This window comes from Ahaetulla prasina, chromosome 3, assembly GCF_028640845.1.
Source record: "Ahaetulla prasina isolate Xishuangbanna chromosome 3, ASM2864084v1, whole genome shotgun sequence".
NCBI lineage: Eukaryota > Metazoa > Chordata > Lepidosauria > Squamata > Colubridae > Ahaetulla > Ahaetulla prasina.
This window is the reverse complement of record NC_080541.1, coordinates 188,161,256-188,182,221: the sequence shown is the minus strand read 5'-3', so window position 1 is coordinate 188,182,221 and position 20,966 is coordinate 188,161,256. Positions and strand designations below refer to the sequence as shown.

General features: G+C 39.7%; 1 protein-coding gene across 9 annotated transcripts in view; it reads left to right on the top strand.

The window, feature by feature from the left end:
• NAV1 (neuron navigator 1) overlaps nucleotides 1–20,966 on the top strand; it is a 282,699-nt gene that overhangs the window by 248,993 nt on the left and 12,740 nt on the right. For 6 of the 9 annotated variants that reach the window (XM_058174441.1, XM_058174440.1, XM_058174446.1 and 3 more), the window contains 10 exons: nucleotides 302–472; nucleotides 1,650–1,702; nucleotides 2,085–2,108; nucleotides 2,224–2,301; nucleotides 6,085–6,168; nucleotides 10,902–11,013; nucleotides 11,775–11,896; nucleotides 16,696–16,892; nucleotides 17,611–17,770; nucleotides 19,932–20,094. In XM_058174441.1, the coding sequence (XP_058030424.1) occupies nucleotides 302–472; nucleotides 1,650–1,702; nucleotides 2,085–2,108; nucleotides 2,224–2,301; nucleotides 6,085–6,168; nucleotides 10,902–11,013; nucleotides 11,775–11,896; nucleotides 16,696–16,892; nucleotides 17,611–17,770; nucleotides 19,932–20,094 (1,164 nt within the window). The remainder of the gene's footprint in view (nucleotides 1–301; nucleotides 473–1,649; nucleotides 1,703–2,084; nucleotides 2,109–2,223; nucleotides 2,302–6,084; nucleotides 6,169–10,901; nucleotides 11,014–11,774; nucleotides 11,897–16,695; nucleotides 16,893–17,610; nucleotides 17,771–19,931; nucleotides 20,095–20,966) is intronic. The other 3 variants (XM_058174444.1, XM_058174443.1, XM_058174445.1) reach the window with 3 other exon arrangements.

The following is a 20,966-nucleotide window of genomic DNA, read 5'->3' as shown; positions in this document are numbered from 1 at the left end:
TGTACTATCTGTCAATCAATTTTAGTCAATGAAAATTATTTCACATTTAAATAGGCCCGAGAGTCAAATATTCTCCCAAATCACCATAACAATCCAAGTCAAACTAATAAAACTGATGCAACTACACAGGTGCAGATAAAAGATCTTATGCAAGGTGTGATGCACATTTAACTTGTCCTTATCTTTCCCCACCTCGATCCTGGCTGCTAGCCCCATATATAGTGCTCCTTGCTTCCTAGACCCCATCCCTAGCTTTGAGCTGCTCTGACTCCCCTCTTCTCCCTGCCCCCTTCTCCTGCAGTGAGTCCCACGACAGCCAACACCCCAAGGATCACCCGTTCTAACAGCATTCCCACTCATGACTCCACCTTCGAGCTCTACAACGCCTCCCCCATGGGCAGCACCCTCTCCTTGGCAGACCGACCCAAGGGCATGATCCGCTCGGGCTCCTTCCGCGACCCTGTGGATGATGGTGAGAGTCCTGCACCCAGCTAGGAGGATAAGAGTCTTCTCTATAATAATGATGCAAGGATACAGTTGCAGTAATTCTGCATATCAGAATTTCTCAAGAGTACAAGCTGTGCTGGCAGGTGGCAGTGCAGGGAGTGGTTATTATTATTATTGTTATTTTGTTTATGGGACAGCAAAATAGAGTAAGGGATTAAAATAATCTGATCATCTGCTTTCTTAGTTATGCATGCATACCCAGTATCATCAAGTAGGATTTGGTAGTCAGGAATTGCATATATCAGTCTTGCATGAGCCATACCTGGTTTCTAGCTTTATTACGGGTTCTTTTCCCCTTTTAAGACATATTTTTAAATGGGATATGGTAGCACTTCCAAATTGTCCAGAACACTTTACTATAAAGTAGCAGTCCTCAACATTTGCGACTTGGTGGCCCAGCTGGGAGGAGGGAGAGGAGAACCGGCCTCGTGAGTAGTGGGGCGGGGTATATGCATATGCGCGTGCTGCTCAACTTGTGCAAGTTAAGCTACACACATGTGTGCATGTGCACCAGCCCGCTGTTCATGCAGCTTGTTTCTAAATAAGCCATGGCCCAGTAATGGACCACAGCCTGGGGGTTGGGGACCCCTGCTATAAATGAGACCACACTGCCGCCAAGTGGTGATAAAGTACCAGTTTACACAATAGATACGGGGATGAGGTTGCATTGAGGGAGATTGCCTACTACCATCTAGATCTCAGACTGGTTTTGTATCTCTGGTACTGTAGTTGCATGAAAAACATAACTTCTGCTTTGGCAACTGTACTTTGGCATTTATATCTTCATTTAAGTGAAAACTACTCTAAGTAAAAGCATGAAACACAAAAACTTAAGATTTTCATCAGGAATTTTTGTTTGCTCTAGGAAATCTTGTAACCAAGCATTCAGAAGCAAAATAATAATAATAATAATAATAATAATTGCTGCCTCTGTTTTCTGATCCGATTTCCCATATCATGTGAACTCTTGATGTTGTTGAGCCACTCCTTTCTGGACATATGACCTTCCTCCTCCCCAAACTGCCATCTTACCTTCCATCCATGCTACTCCTACTGGATCACTTGGTGACCAATCATAAGCCATCTGAAAGGTAGTTGTAGAAACTTTGTGACAAGTCTGTCTCTTTCTCTCTTTATTACAGTTCATGGATCTGTGCTGTCTCTGGCTTCCAGTGCTTCGTCAACTTATTCCTCAGTAAGCTGTGCTCCCTTCGTCATTTACTCTGTCCCATCTTTCACTTTCTCTGTGTTTCCCCCTTCCCTAAGGGTGACCTCTAGCTGCAGTCTTTCCAAGAGAAAGTGTAGGTAAAGTTGACAGAGGGTTTGGCATTTGTCAAATGGGACTATTGGGAACAGTAGCACTGTATAGCACTATACTTTGCAATATTGCCATAAATTATAAGGTCTAATGAGAAGATGAGGCAGAGGAATGAAATAACAACAAAACAGAAAAATGCCTGTGCATATGCTGGGTTCTTTGCATGGCTGGTCACTTGTGTTGCCTGGGAATGCCTCTATTACTTTCACCCTAACTGCCTGCCTCTCTGTCTCTCCTCTACCCCATTATGTGCTGCCAGGCTGAGGAGAGGATGCAGTCAGAGGTACAGTAACACCCTCACTTTACTTTCCACTGCTATTCTGCTCTTGACCTTTGGTGGAGAGCCAGCAGTCCTCCTGCTTCCTGACTTTCCCGCCTTTTCTCTCTTTCTTTTTCAGCAAATCCGCAAACTGCGCCGTGAATTGGAGTCATCCCAAGAGAAAGTAGCCACATTGACAACCCAGCTCTCAGCCAATGTGAGTAGCCAAATTGGTGCAGTAGCATAATGTGTCCTCATTCTGTGGAATCTAAATATTTTAATTTTAAAAAAATTTCAGAACTAACCAATTATATACTTACCTATCTACTTATCTACCTGTTTCCCTGAAAATAAGACCAGGTCTTATTTTCTTTCAGGCTCCAAAATAACACTAGGGCTTATTTTTGGGGGTGTCTTTTTCCCCCATGTATGGGAAGCTTACTACTTCTCAGTGGTGAAATTCGTCCGGCTCTATCCAGATCGCGCGATCCGGTAGCGCCGGCGGTGGGAGGCTCCGCCCACCCACCTGGATGTCATCACATTCCATTTTTTACCCTCTGCGCATGGAGGTGGTGCACACTCACATTTGCGAACCAGTAGTATAGGTAAGTGAATACCACCTCTGCTACTTCTGCTTGCTCATGGTGGGGTAGGAGGCTGCGTGGCACACCAATGCTACCGTCACAAGGCAGAGGAGGGTGGAGCTGCCCCATGTGCCTCATATTGGATTACCTCAGGATCCCTGCAGCCAGGCCACCCATGCCCCGACACCTGCCTCACCTCACAGCAGCAGCTCTGGCAATCCTGTCCAGCAGAACTCCACATGATGCCCGGCCCATTTCTTCTGCTTACTCGCAGCCACAACAGAGCAGGAGGCTGAACAATGCACTGGTGCCACAGCCACAAGGCAAGTCTTGGGGTTTGTATAACTGGGAAAAGAATCCGGAAGTTTCAGTTTTGGAATAATGACAAGGTTCCAGAAAAACCTCTTCTGCATGAAAAAAACTCTGAAGCCATTGTCTTTCAAAGTTCTTTACTAGTATAAGGAAACTGGCACACGATGAGTGAAATTCCAAAACTGAAACTTCCGGATTCTTTCCCCAGTTATACAAACCCCAAGAGTCCCCCACCCCACCCCTTTGCCGGTCACATGGTCCAACGTTCTTCCACTTTATTTGAAACCTCTTCTTGCCACTCCTTCTGCAGATGCAAACACAATCCGACCTTGACCGCTTGAAGAATGTTACCATACCCATCAACCCCCCTTCTTCCCCTCAGGGGAGAAATGTGGCAGCGTCTGGAAACCTACGGCCTGGTATGGTTTCCAGGCCTGACAGCAAGATTGGGACCTGCCCCATGTGCCCCTCACCAGCTTACCTCAGGGCCCCCGCAGCCAGCCCATCCACACCCCAACAGCTGCCTTGCCTCATGGGTGCGACACCAACACACCACACAACCTCCTGCTCTGTTGCAGCCACAAGCAAGCAGAAGGGGCCAGTGACCATGTGGGCTCCTGCTGCACATGGCTGTTGGTGCTGCTACCACAAGGCATGTGTTGGGGCATGGATGGCCCGTATGCTGGGGCCCTGAGATAAGCCGGTGCAGGGTATGTAGGGCACCTCCACCATCCCGTGGCCGTGGTACCACAAGCAACCAGACAGAATGGGTGGGCGGCCAGCTGCACAGGCTCTTAAGCAGGGCTTATGTTGGGTATAGGGCTTATATTAGGCACATACATAAAAACATGCTAGGGCTTACTTTCAGGAGAGGTCTTATTTTTGGGGAAACAGGGTACCTACCTACCTTCCTATTGTATTCACAAGTAATTTAGTCAAAGTAAAAGAAATACAATGGAAGTTCATTTTTCACTAGAGTTACTGGGGATCCCAGCAAAGCTTAGCTGTTCTAAACAAACAAGCCATGTACTCCAGAGTTTTAACGGGATTGTATTGCTGCACAACTGCAATAAATTGTCAGTGAACATTAGACAGGTTATTAAGCTTTTCTGTTTGTCATGTAGCAACAGCACCCTCTCTTGGCCTTCTATTCTTCCACTAGTACAGCATCTTTGAAACTTTTGGAATGTTGGATTATATTCAATCTATCACCTTCTGGAACCTGATCCTGGAAATATTCTTTGATATCTTGTCTATGGTCTTCTCTAAAATTTCTCTAAATTTTAAACAAAATTGTTTTTCTCTTAGTTCAAGTAATCCCACGTTATATCCAAATCTTTCTCCTACTCCTATAACTTCTTTCTTACTTTTCACAATTTCTGTTTTATCATTAATTTGTTTTACCTCTTGTTCTAGAGAGTCTTCAATGTTCTGAATGTCATCTTTCATATTCTTTTTTTATCTTTGCAAATCTTTCTTCCATTTCCTTTTTAAAAGCATCCAAATTATTGGCAACCGTTTCAATCATTCTCTTGCCAAATTTTCTGCCATAAATCTGGCCTTTTCTGTAATGAATCCCTCCTTTTTGTTCCTTTTTTTTTTTGCTTCTTTTCCTGTGGTTGTTATTGTAATATTTATGGCCAAAAAGTAAAAAAGTATGTCAATTACTAGGGTGAAAGTAATCTTCTGTTTATCTGTCTTTAACACTTTAGTCCCTATTAGCCCCAATAAGATAAGGGTAATTAGATATTATCCTTATTTCATAAAATCTATCAAGTACCTACTTTCCTTAGTGCTAAACAATCAACATTCCCAAGAAGGTCCAGTCTGATTGTCTAGTTAATTTTACTAATTTCAAAGGCACTTTTATCAAAAAAAAGAATAGTCTTCTAGTTTTCTAAAATTGCTGTCCTCTTTATTTGTTTAAAACATTCTTAGATCACAATCTTGTTAAGTTTTTTGCTTTTAAGTCAAAATCCTTTAAGATGGTTTAACAGAATAACAGAGTTAGAAGGGACCTTAGAGGTCTTCTAGTCCAACCCCTGCTCAGACAGGAAACCCTATATCATTTCAGGCAAATGGTTGTCCAATGCATTTTTAAAAATCTCCAGTTTTGGAGCACCAATAATTTCTGGAAGCAAATCATTCCACTGATTAATTGTTCTAACTATCAGGAAATTTCTCCAAGTTCTAAGTTGTCTCTCTCCTTGGTTACTTTCCATCTATTGCTTCTTGTCCTGCCTTCAGATGCTTTGGAAAATAGGTTGATCTCCTTTTCCTTGTGGCAGGCTCTCAAATATTGGAACACTGCTATCATGTCATCCCTAGTCCTTCTTTTCATTAAATTAGATATACCTAATTCCTGCAACTATTCTTCATATGTTTTAACTCCAGTCCCCTAATTATCTTTGTTGCTATTCTTTGCACTCTTTCTAGTGTTTCAATAGCCTTTTTTATATCATGGTGACCAAAACTGGATACAATATTCCAAAAAACAAGGCTACTCATCGTGTCTTTATTCTTTCATGTTGGTCAGAAGGTTTCTCTCTCAAGTTGTAAATTAATATACACCCAGAAGTGCTTAAGAAACTAAGGCTTTTGCAGATCAAATGTCCATAGAGGCTGCAAGTGGTTTTGAGCAGAGTAGCTATCCAGAGCACAAGTGGATCATCTCGTGATCTCTCTTTCCCCAGAGAAAATTTCATTAGTCAGAACTTCCATCTGTTGACCAGTCTTTGTCACACAGGTGTCCCTACTCAAACAGATGCTTGTAGGGATATCTAACCTAATTTAGATCCACACTTGGAAGCCAGTGCCTGAAGCATCTTTGAAGCAAGCCAACATTCATTGCCTGTCTTACAACTGCATCTCAGAACTAGCTATGGGAGGTGAATAATAATAATAGAGAGAGTCAGACCAAATCCTACTGTTTAGCAGAGCTTTTGATCTAAGCTCATTTTCATTCCTCTTAGTTACAAGTTCAGAATTTTGGGTCTAACTTTTATTCTCCCGCTAGTAAAAAGTTTGTAAAACCATGACCTTGGAGTTATTTTATGTACTTTGATTGGGCTATGACTAAAATTGGCTCTTCTTTTTCTTACTAGGCTAACTTAGTAGCAGCATTCGAACAAAGTTTGGTAAACATGACATCCCGTCTGCGGCACTTGGCAGACACTGCAGAAGAAAAGGTGAGACATTAAATCAGAGAAGAGGAGCAGCAAAAACTCACTTCAGCTTTCCTGTTCAAGAACAGTTGTTGTTTCTAACCTCTCAGGGCTGTAGATGGTTAAAGAAGAAGGAAATTATAATTATTATTTAGTTCTCTTAGATCATTGATATTAGGCAATACGATCTAAGCTCAGCTGAAAGCAAAAACTTCCAGTATGGGGAAGAAAACCGCCTCTGCTTTTGTGTCTAGAGACTTTTCAGTTCTGTATGTATAATAATTTGTTCTCCAGCATTGGGTATTTGTTAAAATATTAGTTTATACTTTTTCAATGGGGTAAATTACTATATAAAAGGGTAAAGTTTACCTTGAGTCAAACTTGACTCTTAGCAATTGTATGGATAATCTATGTTGTATTTTGAGCCACAATATGGAAGTGGTTTGCCATTGTCTTCTGGGTTTTGGGTTTTTTTCAATTTCCAGTCTAATCTATAGCCCTGGTATTTCCCAGGGTCTCCTATCAGGTGTTTCTCTACATAGCTTTTTCAAAATTAACCAAACTCATCCAGATACTGCCACTTGATGACACAATTTACAATTCAGGGGATCAATGTGCAGACTTAAAATACTTCCAAAGCAATTAACATAAAACAGAAGAAAATGAATCAGCCTTGCTTATTTAATACTAGACACTTTTCAGTTTTTCCGTTTCTTAGAATAGGTTTATGCAGTCTACGGGTTGTAAATATTTGTGTTTTTCATGGGTTTTTGCCCCAGTCATGTTACTGTTATTTATTTTATTTTTTATTTATTTAATTTTGTCATAACAATATACACAAGCATCACACAAAAAGATTATATAATATATAAACATATATATGAGGAGAAACAAGGAAGTATAAGCATATATATATATATATATATATATATATATATATATATATATATATATATATATATATATTTGTTTTCTGAGGTTTTCACGGGTGTTTGTATATAGGTCTTTGGTTGTTCGGGTTTTCTCCCGTGTAAAATTGGAAGTGTCTTGGCGACGTTTCGTCGAAGTCTCATTCGTCATCTTCAGGCTTCAGCTTCGTGCTTCTGGGAGCAATGTGTGATCGCAGCTGTTTCTTCCTTTTAACTGCTAGTGGGGGTTTGAACTGATTGGGTGGGAGCTTGGCTGTGCTCTGATTGGATGGGGTTTTTTCTGTGCTCTGATTGGCTGGGGTGTGTCCTGTGTTGGTGGGGGCTTGGTTGTGCTCAGTCTAATCTGTGCTGCAGGGGATTTGAGCTGGTGAGCTGCACTGCTGCTGTTTGGCCGTGTTCGTGGTCGTGCTACATCTTCGTAGTGGGTGTCAGTCTGCTGCATGTATGGATTGGAGGGGTTTGAAGTGGCTAATGTTGCAGCTGCGGTCTGGCTTCTGGTCCTTGGTCGTGCTTCCTGATCAGTGTGGGTTTTGGGTTTTCAATTTCCAGTCTAATCTATAGCCCTGGTATTTCCCAGGGTCTCCTATCAGGTGTTTCTCTACATAGCTTTTTCAAAATTAACCAAACTCATCCAGATACTGCCACTTGATGACACAATTTACAATTCAGGGGATCAATGTGCAGACTTAAAATACTTCCAAAGCAATTAACATAAAACAGAAGAAAATGAATCAGCCTTGCTTATTTAATACTAGACACTTTTCAGTTTTTCCGTTTCTTAGAATAGGTTTATGCAGTCTACGGGTTGTAAATATTTGTGTTTTCATGGGTTTTGCCCCAGTCATGTTACTGTTATTTATTTATTTATTTATTTATTTAATTTTGTCATAACAATATACACAAGCATCACACAAAAGATTATATAATATATAATATATATATGATGAGAAACAAGGAAGTATAAGCATATATATATATATATATATATATATATATATATATATATATATATATATATATATATATATATATATATATATATATATATTTGTTTTCTGAGCTTTTCGCGGGTCTTTGTATATAGGTCTTTGGTTGTTCGGTTTTCTCCCGTGTAAAATTGGAAGTGTCTTGGCGACGTTTCGTGAAGTCTCATTCGTCATCTTCAGGCTTCAGCTTCGTGCTTCTGGGAGCAATGTTTGATCGCAGCTGTTTCTTCCTTTTAACTGCTAGTGGGGGTTTGAACTGATTGGGTGGGAGCTTGGCTGTGCTCTGATTGGATGGGGTTTTTTCTGTGCTCTGATTGGCTGGGGGTGTGTCCTGTGTTGGTGGGGGCTTGGTTGTGCTCAGTCTAATCTGTGCTGCAGGGGGATTTGAGCTGGTGAGCTGCACTGCTGCTGTTTGGCTTCGTGTTCGTGGTCGTGCTACATCTTCGTAGTGGGTGTCAGTCTGCTGCATGTATGGATTGGAGGGGTTTGAAGTGGCTAATGTTGCAGCTGCGGTCTGGCTTCTGGTCCTTGGTCGTGCTTCCTGATCAGTGTGGGTTTGGGTGTGCTTTCTGGGTGGATGTGTAACATCAAGACAGCATTCTGCACAAACCAAAAAATATCCACCATCCTAAGAAACCCCAAAGACAAAATTGAGTTAGAAAATCAAGGAGTATATGAAATCCCATGCACCGCCTGCCCCACCACATACATTGGACAAACCAACAGAAGAATAAGTGCACGCATTGAAGAACACAAGAACTCATTCAAAAAAGAGGAACCAACTTCTTCCCTGGTCCAACACTTTAAAGTCACAGGACACGATATTGACTTTAAAAAGACCAGAACTATCGCCAAAACTGAACACTTTAACAACAGAATAATCAGAGAAGCCATCGAGATAGAAAAACGCCCACACAGCATGAACAAACGAGATGATACCTCCCGCCTACCAGCCATTTGGAAACCTGTCCTTATTGACAAACGTGTCCCTAACACGAGGAATGACACCAGACCCACACTCACGAGGTCCACACAGGATGTCACCACCACACATCCACCCAGAAAGCACACCCAAACCCACACTGATCAGGAAGCACGACCAAGGACCAGAAGCCAGACTGCAGCTGCAACATTAGCCACTTCAAACCCCTCCAATCCATACATGCAGCAGACTGACACCCACTACGAAGATGTAGCACGACCATGAACACGAAGCCAAACAGCAGCAGTGCAGCTCACCAGCTCAAATCCCCCTGCAGCACAGATTAGACTGAGCACAACCAAGCCCCCACCAACACAGGACACACCCCCATCCAATCAGAGCACAGAAAAAACCCCATCCAATCAGAGCACAGCCAAGCTCCCACCCAATCAGTTCAAACCCCCACTAGCAGTTAAAAGGAAGAAACAGCTGCGATCAAACATTGCTCCCAGAAGCACGAAGCTGAAGCCTGAAGATGACGAATGAGACTTCGTGAGCGCCAAGACACTTCCAATTTTACACGGAGAAAACCCGAACAACCAAAGACATATATATATATATATATATATATATATATATATATATATATATATATATATATATATATATATATATATATATGTCTTTGGTTGTTCGGGTTTTCTCCCGTGTAAAATTGAAAGTGTATTGGCGACGTTTCGACGAAGTCTCATTCGTCATCTTCAGGCTTCAGCTTCGTGCTTCTGGGAGCAATGTGTGATCGCAGCTGTTTCTTCCTTTTAACCTTCCTTTTAACCTCTGTTTCTTTCCCTATATATAGGGAAAGAAACAATAGGACAGGAATGGTAGGCATGTTTGTGCTTTTATACACGCCCCTTAAAGTCCTCTTAGGAATGGGGTGAGGTCAACAGTAGATAGATTTTGGTTAAAGCTTTTGGGGTTATGAGAAGAGACCACAGAGTCAGGTAATGCATTCCAAGCACAGATAATTCTGTTACAGAAGTCATATTTTTTGCAATCCAAATTGGAGCGGTTGACATTAAGTTTAAATCTATTGGTAGCTCTTGTATTATTGCAGTTGAAACTGAAGTAGTCTTTAACAGGAAGGACATTACAACGGATGATTCTATGAGCTAAGCCCAGGTCTTGTCGAAGGCAACGGAGTTCCAAGTTTTCTAAACCCAAGATTTCAAGTCTGGTGGGATAAGGTATTTTGTTGGTTACGGAGGAGTGGAGAACTCTTCTTGTAAAATACCTCTGGATACGCTCAACTGTATTGATGTCAGAAATGTGGTATGGGTTCCAGACAGGCGAGCTGTAATCAAGAATTGGCCTAGCAAATGTTTTATATGCTCTGGTCAGTAGTGTGGTGTTTTTGGAAAAGAAGCTACGTAAGATTAGGTTAACAACTCTTAGAGCCTTTTTTGCTATGTAGTTGCAGTGGGCTTTGGCACTTAGATCATTAGATATGAAAACTCCAAGATCTTTGACAGGGTGGGGGTCATCTGTAAGGTAATGTCCATCAAGCATGTACTTAGTGATTGGGTTCTTTTTTCCAATATGTAAGACTGAGCATTTGCTGGTTGCCTCTTTAAAAGACACAAAAATAAGTACAATAGGTATAGTAATCCTTTTCTCATGCTTAATTAGCTGTTTTACTGAAAGAAAAACTAGGACACTACACTCAGAAAATTAAACCATTCTTTCCTGAAAGAAACATTAAGCTGGTATTGTTTTGAGAAATTAAAATCCTGGATAGATGCAGCTTCTTTGTACTGTTTGGATTATAAGAAAAATGGCTTTTCCCTAATATTACTCAGAAGAATTCTTAGTGAAAGAATAAAACCCAAGGGCATTAATACATTACGCAATGTCTTTCAGGACACTGAATTGTTAGATTTGCGAGAAACTATTGATTTCTTGAAGAAGAAGAATTCAGAAGCCCAGGCTGTTATCCAAGGGGCCTTGAATGGAACTGATATTACACCCAAAGGTGAGGACAGCAGTTGATGCTCATGATTCTTGAGGATATCTTTATCTGCATCTTCTCCATGATAGATTTGGTGTATATTTGTGTGTGTCAACATCAGTCAATGCCAGAATCTACTAGGCAGCGGGGAAAGCAATATGAATGAAAACTAAAAGGCAATCAATTCCTGGTTTTGCATGTATATTGCACTTATACATCTCTTTCCCTAGTATCCTCCACTTCCCTATTCTGAATCTTGAGTTGGTATATTTTACATAAATAAGCTGATTGCTTTTCATGTAGAATCCTAACTTTTCTGAGATAATATTAAATTAATGGAAAGAAACTACAGAAGAGAGATGGGATTTTTAAAAATAGGCTTTCTTGTTTTTCTATATTTTTTTTAATTTACATTTATATCCCGCCCTTCTCCGAAGACTCAGGGCGGCTTGCAGTGTGTAAGGCAATAGTCTCATTCTATTTGTATATTTACAAAGTCAACTTATTGCCCCCCCAACAATCTGGGTCCTCATTTTACCTACCTTATAAAGGATGGAAGGCTGAGTCAACCTTGGGCCTGGTGGGATTCGAGCCTGCAGTAATTGCAGGCTACTGTGTTTTAATAACAGGCTATCTTACAGCCTGATATACATTTAATATATGTCTGTTTTTATACTTAACATTGTTTGAAGTTGAGCCTGCAAACTGAAGGGAATGCAACGTTGCACAAGTACACAAGTCTATAAGCACATTCTGAATGGTCTTTTCTTTTCCCTGTTGTCCAGAACTACGAATCAAGAGGCAAAACTCATCAGATAGTATATCCAGCCTGAATAGCATCACCAGCCATTCTAGCATTGGTAGTGGCAAAGATGCAGATGCCAAGAAGAAGAAGAAGAAAAGCTGGGTAGGTCAAGAGAGAAGTGAAGCCAAGGAAATTAAGTTTACTTCTACAGTTTATGAATATGAAATCATGCAGTGTTTTGTCAGAATAGGTAATAGAATGACAACCATGGTTATTCCAGGGTTCTTATCTATAACAGTAGCTATACCTGCTTGGAGAAAATATTTCTGACAGAATTTTAGTTTGCATTATTTTGCTCTTGAATTCAAACATAAAATTGCTTGCTACTGGTGGAATTCATCCACTGCTAAGCTATGGACTATGAAGTATACACCAATCATATTTAATTATGATGGCCTATCAGATCAAGGGAAGTGATATCCATTTCATCATGGATTTTTATTAAAAACAAACACACGCACTTAAAAGGTACACAATATGCCTTTTTTTCCTGTCCACTCAATTCCATCTCTAACTTTTAATTATTTGATGTTTTTCTGTTCTCATTCCAAAAGTTTGTTTAGAGCCAGAATATAGAACAGAAAAGACTCAGTTATTAAGCTCTCTTTAAACAGAAAAAAAGAAAAGTAATTGAAGTGAAACATTTTGAGACAGAGAATAATGTGCAATTATTCTTAATTCTTCACAACTTTTTTTTTGCATGACAAGTCACTATTTGTGCTTCTAATGTGAGTCCTTATTTTTCCTGTATGTTACCCTTACAGCTCTGGTATTTCCCCACTATTTCAAGGAGAGCTATACCCCCAGCTCTCTGCCCAGTCTGTGTGTCTTCCCTTTAGGAAGACTGGATAGGAATCTGTTCTGCCTCTGTATGCTGAACATCCCTGCTTCTTCTGGGCAGGGAGCTCTGAGCTGAGTGCATGATTAAGTCTTGCTCTACTGTTTTTTCCCTTTTCTTCCTTCAATGCTGATCTACAACACTTTTTTATTTTCAGGTATATGAGGTAAGCTTGGAACTTCCCTTCCACCTTCTTTCCAGTCCTTTCCTTATGTTTTACTCCTGATTGGTCACTCCATTGTATATGGGACAGCTCAACACTTGTGAAACTAACCGTCCCATTTGCTCGTATACTTGCACTGCCAAGTCATACTGTAAGAGGCACTGCACTGGGATTGGGGGAAAGTTTCATATCTGTTGATAATATTATTTTGAATCTGCCCTATTGAATCTGAAAAACATTGCGCTTTTCACAAACTAATATTTATTAATCAGTTTCCATTTGTAGTTTGTTTTTAAAGACTGTGTTCCAGTCTTATGGTACATAGAAGCATAATATAGTTGTCATTAAAGAAGGAAGTATATTTATATGAATAGATTTTAAGTATCTTCCTTTTTTGTCATTTGAAATAGTTCTACAGGTAGCTGAAGAGAGAGAGACACCACAAGTTAAACAATTCCTCTTACGTTAAGGAAAAATTCCCAATTTAGAAATGATTGCATATAATATCACCATGAGAATTTTTTGATAAGTTGTTAAAAATATTTATTGAAGGATATAAGTAAAGCTGTTTAAATAAATAATAACAAAGTAACCCTAGTAGTTTGATGATGCTTCTCGTATTCAGTATTAGTTTTGTTTGGGTCTCTTGATATTTAGGCTTATTTAGTTTCAATGACCCAAAAACAAGATTCAAAAAGTTATGACAGTTCTTTTATTTCTGTGTGGGCATATCTTATCAGGAATGTTTCTGCCAGGGTTAGGGTTGCCAGGCAATATCTCCCTCCCTAAGTGGGCTTCCATTTTGGAAACAGACCCACTGCTCTTACTAGTGAGGTCAGGTATTGTTCGTGGAATATCCAGGCAGGATTCCAAGCATTCACAGCTTGCAGGAGGCTGAAACGAACAAAATGCAAGTCTTGGAGGATCTAAGACAACTCAGCATGGCCAACTTGCCACAGCCAACTCATCGTGGGACAGGTTGCCATAGCCAATTTGTCACAGGAAAATTTGCTGCAGAACAAGAGTTACACTAATATTGAAGAAATAGTGGAATATAATCATTAAAGAAAGGATGCCAAAGGAGGGACAGAATGAAATGTGAATGACAAAAATTAAAATATTTTTAAAATTATTTTAAATAATTAAATTGAATTGTTGAATTGTTCCATGGTGAGATCTCCTGCGGCGAGCTGGCCATGGCAATATGGTGGTGGTGAGTTGGCGGTGACTAGTTAACTGTGGACATTTGGCTGTGAGTTGGGTGAGTTGTCCCATTCCAAGTCCTAGATACTAGTAACTGCCATTTGAAGCTAAACCGAGAACAATTCACTGAGTTAGTTTTCTTCCCCTTTTGCTTCAGAGACTGGGAGGGAGAAAAACAGCATTTCTGAGATCTGCCCCAAGAATTGTGTTAATGGGCAGATTAGAAGTATGATAATTAGAATAAACCCTATTTTCCATTACAGTGCTATCTTCACCCATTACAGTGGCTGTTCCTCCTGCTACTGTCTCAATACACATGTGAATTGATGCTTGTTTTGTGTTTGTGTGAGTGTGTGTGTGCATGTTGCATGCTCTGCCTGAGCATGATTAAAGTCATGCATTACTTAGTCCTTTCACGAGCAAAGCATACAACTATTTTCTTATTTTAAAAAAAATTTTTACAGTATGCTTTGGAAAGAAAAGTCTGCTTTTTTGGTCTTTTAATAGCAAGGCTTTGGAGTACAAGATGAATATACTCATCTTTTAGTTCTCATTTCTGATGAAGAGCTTTCCGTTAAAACTCCATTAAAACTGTTAAAACTTCTGTTAAAATATAAGAGCTTATACTGTCTAAGGGCAAAGGAAGCCACCTAGACTTATTTGTAAATGTGATAAATCAGTATCAGATTTCAAGAAAGATAGGCATGGAGAATTGACTGTTGGAGCATATTTAAATTCCAAATGTATAATGTCCAGGAGGATAGTGCTTTATAACTGGATGAATTTATAAGCATCAGAAGGGTCTATTCACACCCAGAAAGCTTAGAAAATGTGACTGTTTGATGTTGTGGCATTTTACAAATACTGCAGGTTATCCTTGACATGATCAGCAATACTGCAAAATCAGTTTATTGTTCCTTCCTAATCCTTCCTAAAACAGGAATAAAATGGTGCTCTTAACAATGTAACTTAACGATAGGACTAATGTCTGAATGTGTAACAAATAGTGTGCATGTTATCAGTACAATTACTTCTTTGCCTATCATGGTGACAAGAAGAAATGTATGAATTCTAATCTGTCTCCCTGTCCCTTTCCTGGTTTGTTTGTTTGTTTGTTTGTTTGTTTGTTTTATTTATTTATTTATTTATTTTATTATTCCTCGGATAAAGATTTCAAATTTACATTTACACCCCATTTTTTTTGTCTATGATAGACCTATAGACATACAAATAGTTCCCAAGCAATGACTAGAGCAATGACTAGAAATGTGGTGACTACCACTAGAACCTTTTGAATGCTCAGACTTCCCTCAGTATCTTTTTCCCCTGCTTTGAAAAAAGCTATCATGTGATCCAAGGAATCAATTACGGCATGTTTATAATAAACTTCTAACCTAACCAAGTTCCCTTCCTAAATAGCCACAGGTAAAGCATCAGCTCTTCTGAGATGAGTCTTGTCTACTCCTAAGAATCCAAGTTTCCATAAAGAGATAGTGGTAGTGCATTATAATTAGATTATAAACCTCTTGTCCAAATGTCATTCTCTTCACCTTTTAAGATTTTTGTGCTCAGATAAAACCCTACCATCACTTGCTTCCCATGAGAAGCAACAATTCTTGTTGCTAAAATTCCAGAACACTTTGAACAAATCACCTTCTGATACTTTAGACATACACAACAATGGCAGCAATTATATGTAAGTTCTCAGTTGATCTGTGCCATTGTTGTTGCTGATTATTGACTCTAGTGCATATTCAGACAGGTCCAAGTTTCCATCTTGGACATGTCTGAATATGGTTTACTTTATTAGTGTGCAGAATAAAATCATTTATTTATGTTCCTATACTAGCTGCTTGGGGGTGGGGAGAGAAGGACCCACCACATATCTGCATTTTCCCTAACCTGCAACAGATACATTATTGCTTTGGAATCTCAGGACATGCTGGGCTGTGTTTCTTTCAAGCAAACTTTCTTTCAAACAAACAGGGTTTATATATTTAGCTTCCCTCAAGGACTCAGATTTATGGTTTCCAATCATGCAAGCAGTCTGGTTCTTTTCATGGCGAGATAATAATAGTGACATTTAGAATACTTTCACTTCCTTGCCAGCAGCTGACTCAGCTTGAGGCATTTCACATGCCATGAGGTGAAGGGGAGCAAGCCTACTTTTGTCAAAAGGGCTTTCACGGCCCCACTCCCTGGCCCAACTTATTTACATTGGCTTGCTTGAAACCAACCAGTATTGCTGCTGAATTCTCTTAGGTGTGCTGGCTGGTAGCTTAGGGAGCTTAATTAAGGTGCACTGAACACAAATCATAGATACTCCTTAACCTTTCAAGCACCTTTTATATGCTTGCATTCCTATTCTTTAAAGATGTTTGGGGGGGGGGAATTTTCCACCCAGTGCATGCTTATGGGTTGAATGCATATTAATCTGTATCTTAAATAGTAATTAATTAAATGTAATCTGTATTTGAAAGCGTATAAAGCAGCTGTTGGCTTACTTAATGTTAATGTTAGAAACATACTGTCTGGAATATGATACATGCAATTATATTTTAAAAAACAATCAAGGATACTGAGTGTCTTGAAAAGTATTCAAAATGATTAGAGGGGAATTTTTAGTGAAGTTTTGTTTTAATGAAGACTCTGGGTGGGCTTTCCTAACCTTTTCTATATCTGTATTTTCCTCTTCAGTTAAGGAGTTCTTTCAACAAAGCTTTCAGCATCAAAAAGGGTCCAAAATCTGCCTCCTCCTATTCTGATATAGAGGAAATCGCCACCCCTGATTCTTCAGCACCATCATCACCAAAACTGCAACACGGATCCATGGAAACAGCTTCTCCTTCCATCAAATCTTCCAACTCCTCTTCTGTAGGCATGGATACCACTGAGTAAGTCCAGCCTCCAACTGTACTGGAGGCAGAAGAGGGAAGGCTTGTGTGGGGCAGTTTGGTATTTGGGAAGATTAGAATAGAATAGAATAGAATTTTATTGGCCAAGTGTGATTGGACACACAAGGAATTTGTCTTGGTGCATATGCTCTCAGTGTATATAAAAGAAAAGATACGTTCATCAAGGTACAACATTTACAACACAATTGATGGTCAATATATCAATATAAATCATAAGGATTACCAGCAACAAAGTTACAGTCATACAGTCATAAGTGGAAAGAGATTGGTGATGGGAACTATGAGATGATTAATAGTAGTGCAGATTCAGTAAATAGTCTGACAGTGTTGATGGAATTATTTGTTTAGCAGAGTGATGGCCTTCGGGAAAAAACTGTTCTTGTGTCTAGTTGTTCTGGTGTGCAGTGCTCTATAGCGTCGTTTTGAGGGTAGGAGTTGAAACAGTTTATGTCCAGGATGCGAGGGGTCTGTAAATATTTTCACGGCCCTCTTCTTGATTCGTGCAGTATACAGGTCCTCAATGGAAGGCAGGTTGGTAGCAATTATTTTTTCTGCAGTTCTAATTATCCTCTGAAGTCTGTGTTTTCTTGTTTCTTGTTTAGAATCAGCAGATTAGATTAAATTTGACATAACGTTAATCCTGTGCACATACTTGTCTTTTATCCTCTGTTTTAATGGCTTTTCATTCCCTACGCAGAATTTTCCAGACCAATGAGGAAGAACCAGAGAAAAAGGAGGTTTCAGAATTACGCTCAGAGCTATGGGAAAAAGAAATGAAACTGACTGATATTCGTTTGGAAGCCCTAAACTCTGCCCATCAGCTGGATCAGCTGCGTGAAACTATGCATAATATGCAGGTAGGTGTTGTGGCCTGTTGGCCACCGGCCCCTCCAGCAGCCAAATCAGATGAGAAGGCAGTGTAGGATGAAAGTCAGGGGGCGGAGATAAATAGCTGTGGCAAACATTCATCTCCCTGCCGGACAAACTTGTTAGCTTACTGTGTGTGTGTGAGAGAGAGAGAGACAATTTAAGGGCCTTAAGGGCCTCTGTGACTCAGACTGCTAAGACAGTCTGTTATTAACAGCAGCTGCTTGCAATTACTGCAGGTTCAAGTCCCACCAGGCCCAAGGTTGACTCAGCCTTCCATCCTTTATAAGGTAGGTAAAATGAGGACCCAGATTGTTGGGGGCAATAAATTGACTTTGTATATAATATACAAATGGATGAAGACTATTGCTTAACACAGTGTAAGCCGCCCTGAGTCTTCGGAGAAGGGTGGGATATAAATGCAAATAAAAAAATAAAATTTTGCCGGGGCTGCTGGTGCTCTTAATAAAGGGAACATTTATTTAACTACAGAGGGTTTGCCATGTTTGGGAGCCAGGTCAGAACAGTAGGACTGGTGCTCTGCATTATGGCTCAGATTGCAGTTTGTACATTGCTATGGGGATCAATTTCTGAATGCCTGTTGTGTATTTTCATTAAATAATAAAACAATTGTATGATACATGCCCCACATTACACGCAGCTGATACTACTGATTCTATTTTTAAATAAATGGTTATTTATTGGGTTATTGATCCTTAAATGTTTTGATTAATTTCCAAATGCCTTTCCCCAACGTAAGGATTTTTTAAAAGGTCAAGAGCCTCTTTAGTGGCTTTAGTGGCTCTTTAGTGCCAATGGAGGCTCTTTTCTATTTTTAAACTCATCATGATCACAGTGTGACTCACTGCCCTACATATTTCTTGAGATTAAAAAATTAAATAAGGTCAGTTGCATACCTTATGGCTAACAAAACATGTTACTTGAACCATTTCTTCTCCTAATAATATTCCAAACACATACAATACATTGTTTCAGCACAAGTAAAAATAAAAATAAATGTTGTTAGAGAAAGAAAGTGAGTGAGAGAGAGCGAGAGACAGAGCACAAGCAAGAACTAATGTAGTTTTGTAGTTTCTTTTGCTTAGGAAACAGGAAAGCCCTGCTGTCCTCTTTATTGCTTAACTTTCACTACTGCAGGTTTGACATCAGTGCTAATGAACAAAATAAAGTGCTACCAAGCACCTGCTCACTGGTGGAAAAGAAATACAAAAACTACATTTGGTTTTAAAGACCTCTTTTTCCAATAGTTCAGGCTTAGAATTTATTACTGAGTCTTTAGTCTCTGGGATCTGGGATCCATAATGTTGGTTGCCAGGTGCAATTCAATGTGCATGACATAGGACAGTGATGGCGAACCTTTTTGGCTCAGAGTGCCCAAACCAGAAGCCGCATGCACGCATGCCAGAGCACCGTAAACCCAACCAGTTGGCTGGTGCACATGCATGCCTCCGAAACCTGATGACTGGCTGGCCTGCATGCATGCGCATGTCGGAAACCCAACCACCAGCTGGCTGAACTGGGGCGATGGTGCACAAACGCACAGAGAGGGCTCTGCATGCCACCTATGGGTTTGCCATCATGGACATAGGACCTGGATGTCTTCAGGACTGCCTTCTCCAAATTGGTTTTGCTTGTCTTATAAGATCCAACAGAGCACTTCAGTTTGGTTCAATTGCCATCTTCAGAAGTTGGGTTTGGCAGTGGGCCCTTTCAGTTGTCCCTTTCTTTTGAACACTGATCCCCCTGAGATCAGGATAGTCCTTATCCTCCTGGGTTGCAGAAAAGCTGCGAAACCTGTTTTTTTCAACAGGACTGTTACAAGCTGCTTCTTCCTATAATTAAGATATGCTCATAAGACTAATCAATCAATAAACTATTGCCGTTACTGTTTCCATAATCAAAGTGTAATGAATGTAGAGTTTTATTTATTATAGTGCTGTGTGTTTTGTTGTCTTGGTTTTAATTCTGTAATTTTTAACCACATTTACATAAATTGGATATGTAAACTGCTCAGATCCGTTTGGATAGGAGTGGTGTGTAAGCCCCCTAAATAATGAATGGTGTGAATGAGTGTTGTTGTTCTTATTAGGTATATTATCCCAGCTTTTGCTCTTTGTTCATTTCCTTTAGCTGGAAGTAGATCTATTGAAAGCTGAAAATGACCGGCTAAAGGTAGCACCTGGGCCATCATCTATCCCAAGCCATGTTTTGAGCTCATCTGCTGCATCTTCCCCAAGACGTTCCTTAGGATTACAGCTGAGTCACTCTTTCAGTCCCAGTTTAACTGATACAGGTAACCAAAGAAAAGGGGGAAATGGGATCTACAACTATAGATAGCAATTTACTTTTTGCGTCTCAGTCAGGATCTTCTCATGTTGTTGTTGTTTAATGAACTACGCTTAAAAGATAGAATCAAAATTGGTTCATAAGGGAAAGAGAGGGTAATGATTTATCAGGGAGAATGTGACATGTTGTAATTAGGGGTTTGCACAAAATGGATCTTTTCTTTTGAACCCATAACAATTGGAAACCAGCTGTTCTGTGTTAGAATCCATGAATCTAAATTGGGGGCGGGGGGAAGAAACATTCAATATTTGAACAGATGCCCCAGGAGAAGAAGCATAAGATTAGACCCAAAGACTAATTTTACAGCGTACACACTTGCATGCATGTGTCTGTCTAATCTAATCATCTCATACGCTGTTGTAAAATTGAATCAGAGATTCTGAAGGAAAATCTGATATTTCAAAAAGAAGCCATAGACAAAGTTCTAAAAATAGTGATTTGTTTATTAAAAAAGACATTAAAACAGTTTCAAAACATACACCAGGGAAATAAAAATCACAGGTTAAACTGATATTATTCATAAAATTATTAATCAGAAATTATATGCAAAAGCCAGTATTTACGAAAGTTTGACCAGAAAACTACATCTATTACATTTCTAGCTTTTGGAATGAATGAGTTATTTAAAAAAGAAAAAGAAAGTAGAAATGCCAAGATTGTTCAGCTTTTGAGAAGATATGAGAAACAGGATAGCTGGAAGCACTTTAAAACCAGAATTGATGACAGATTTTAAAGAAAATTGATGGAGAAAAGTTGGATATAAACCAACACGTGTGTGTGTGTGTGTGTAAAAATTTGAAGTGGAGTGAAAAAGGAACG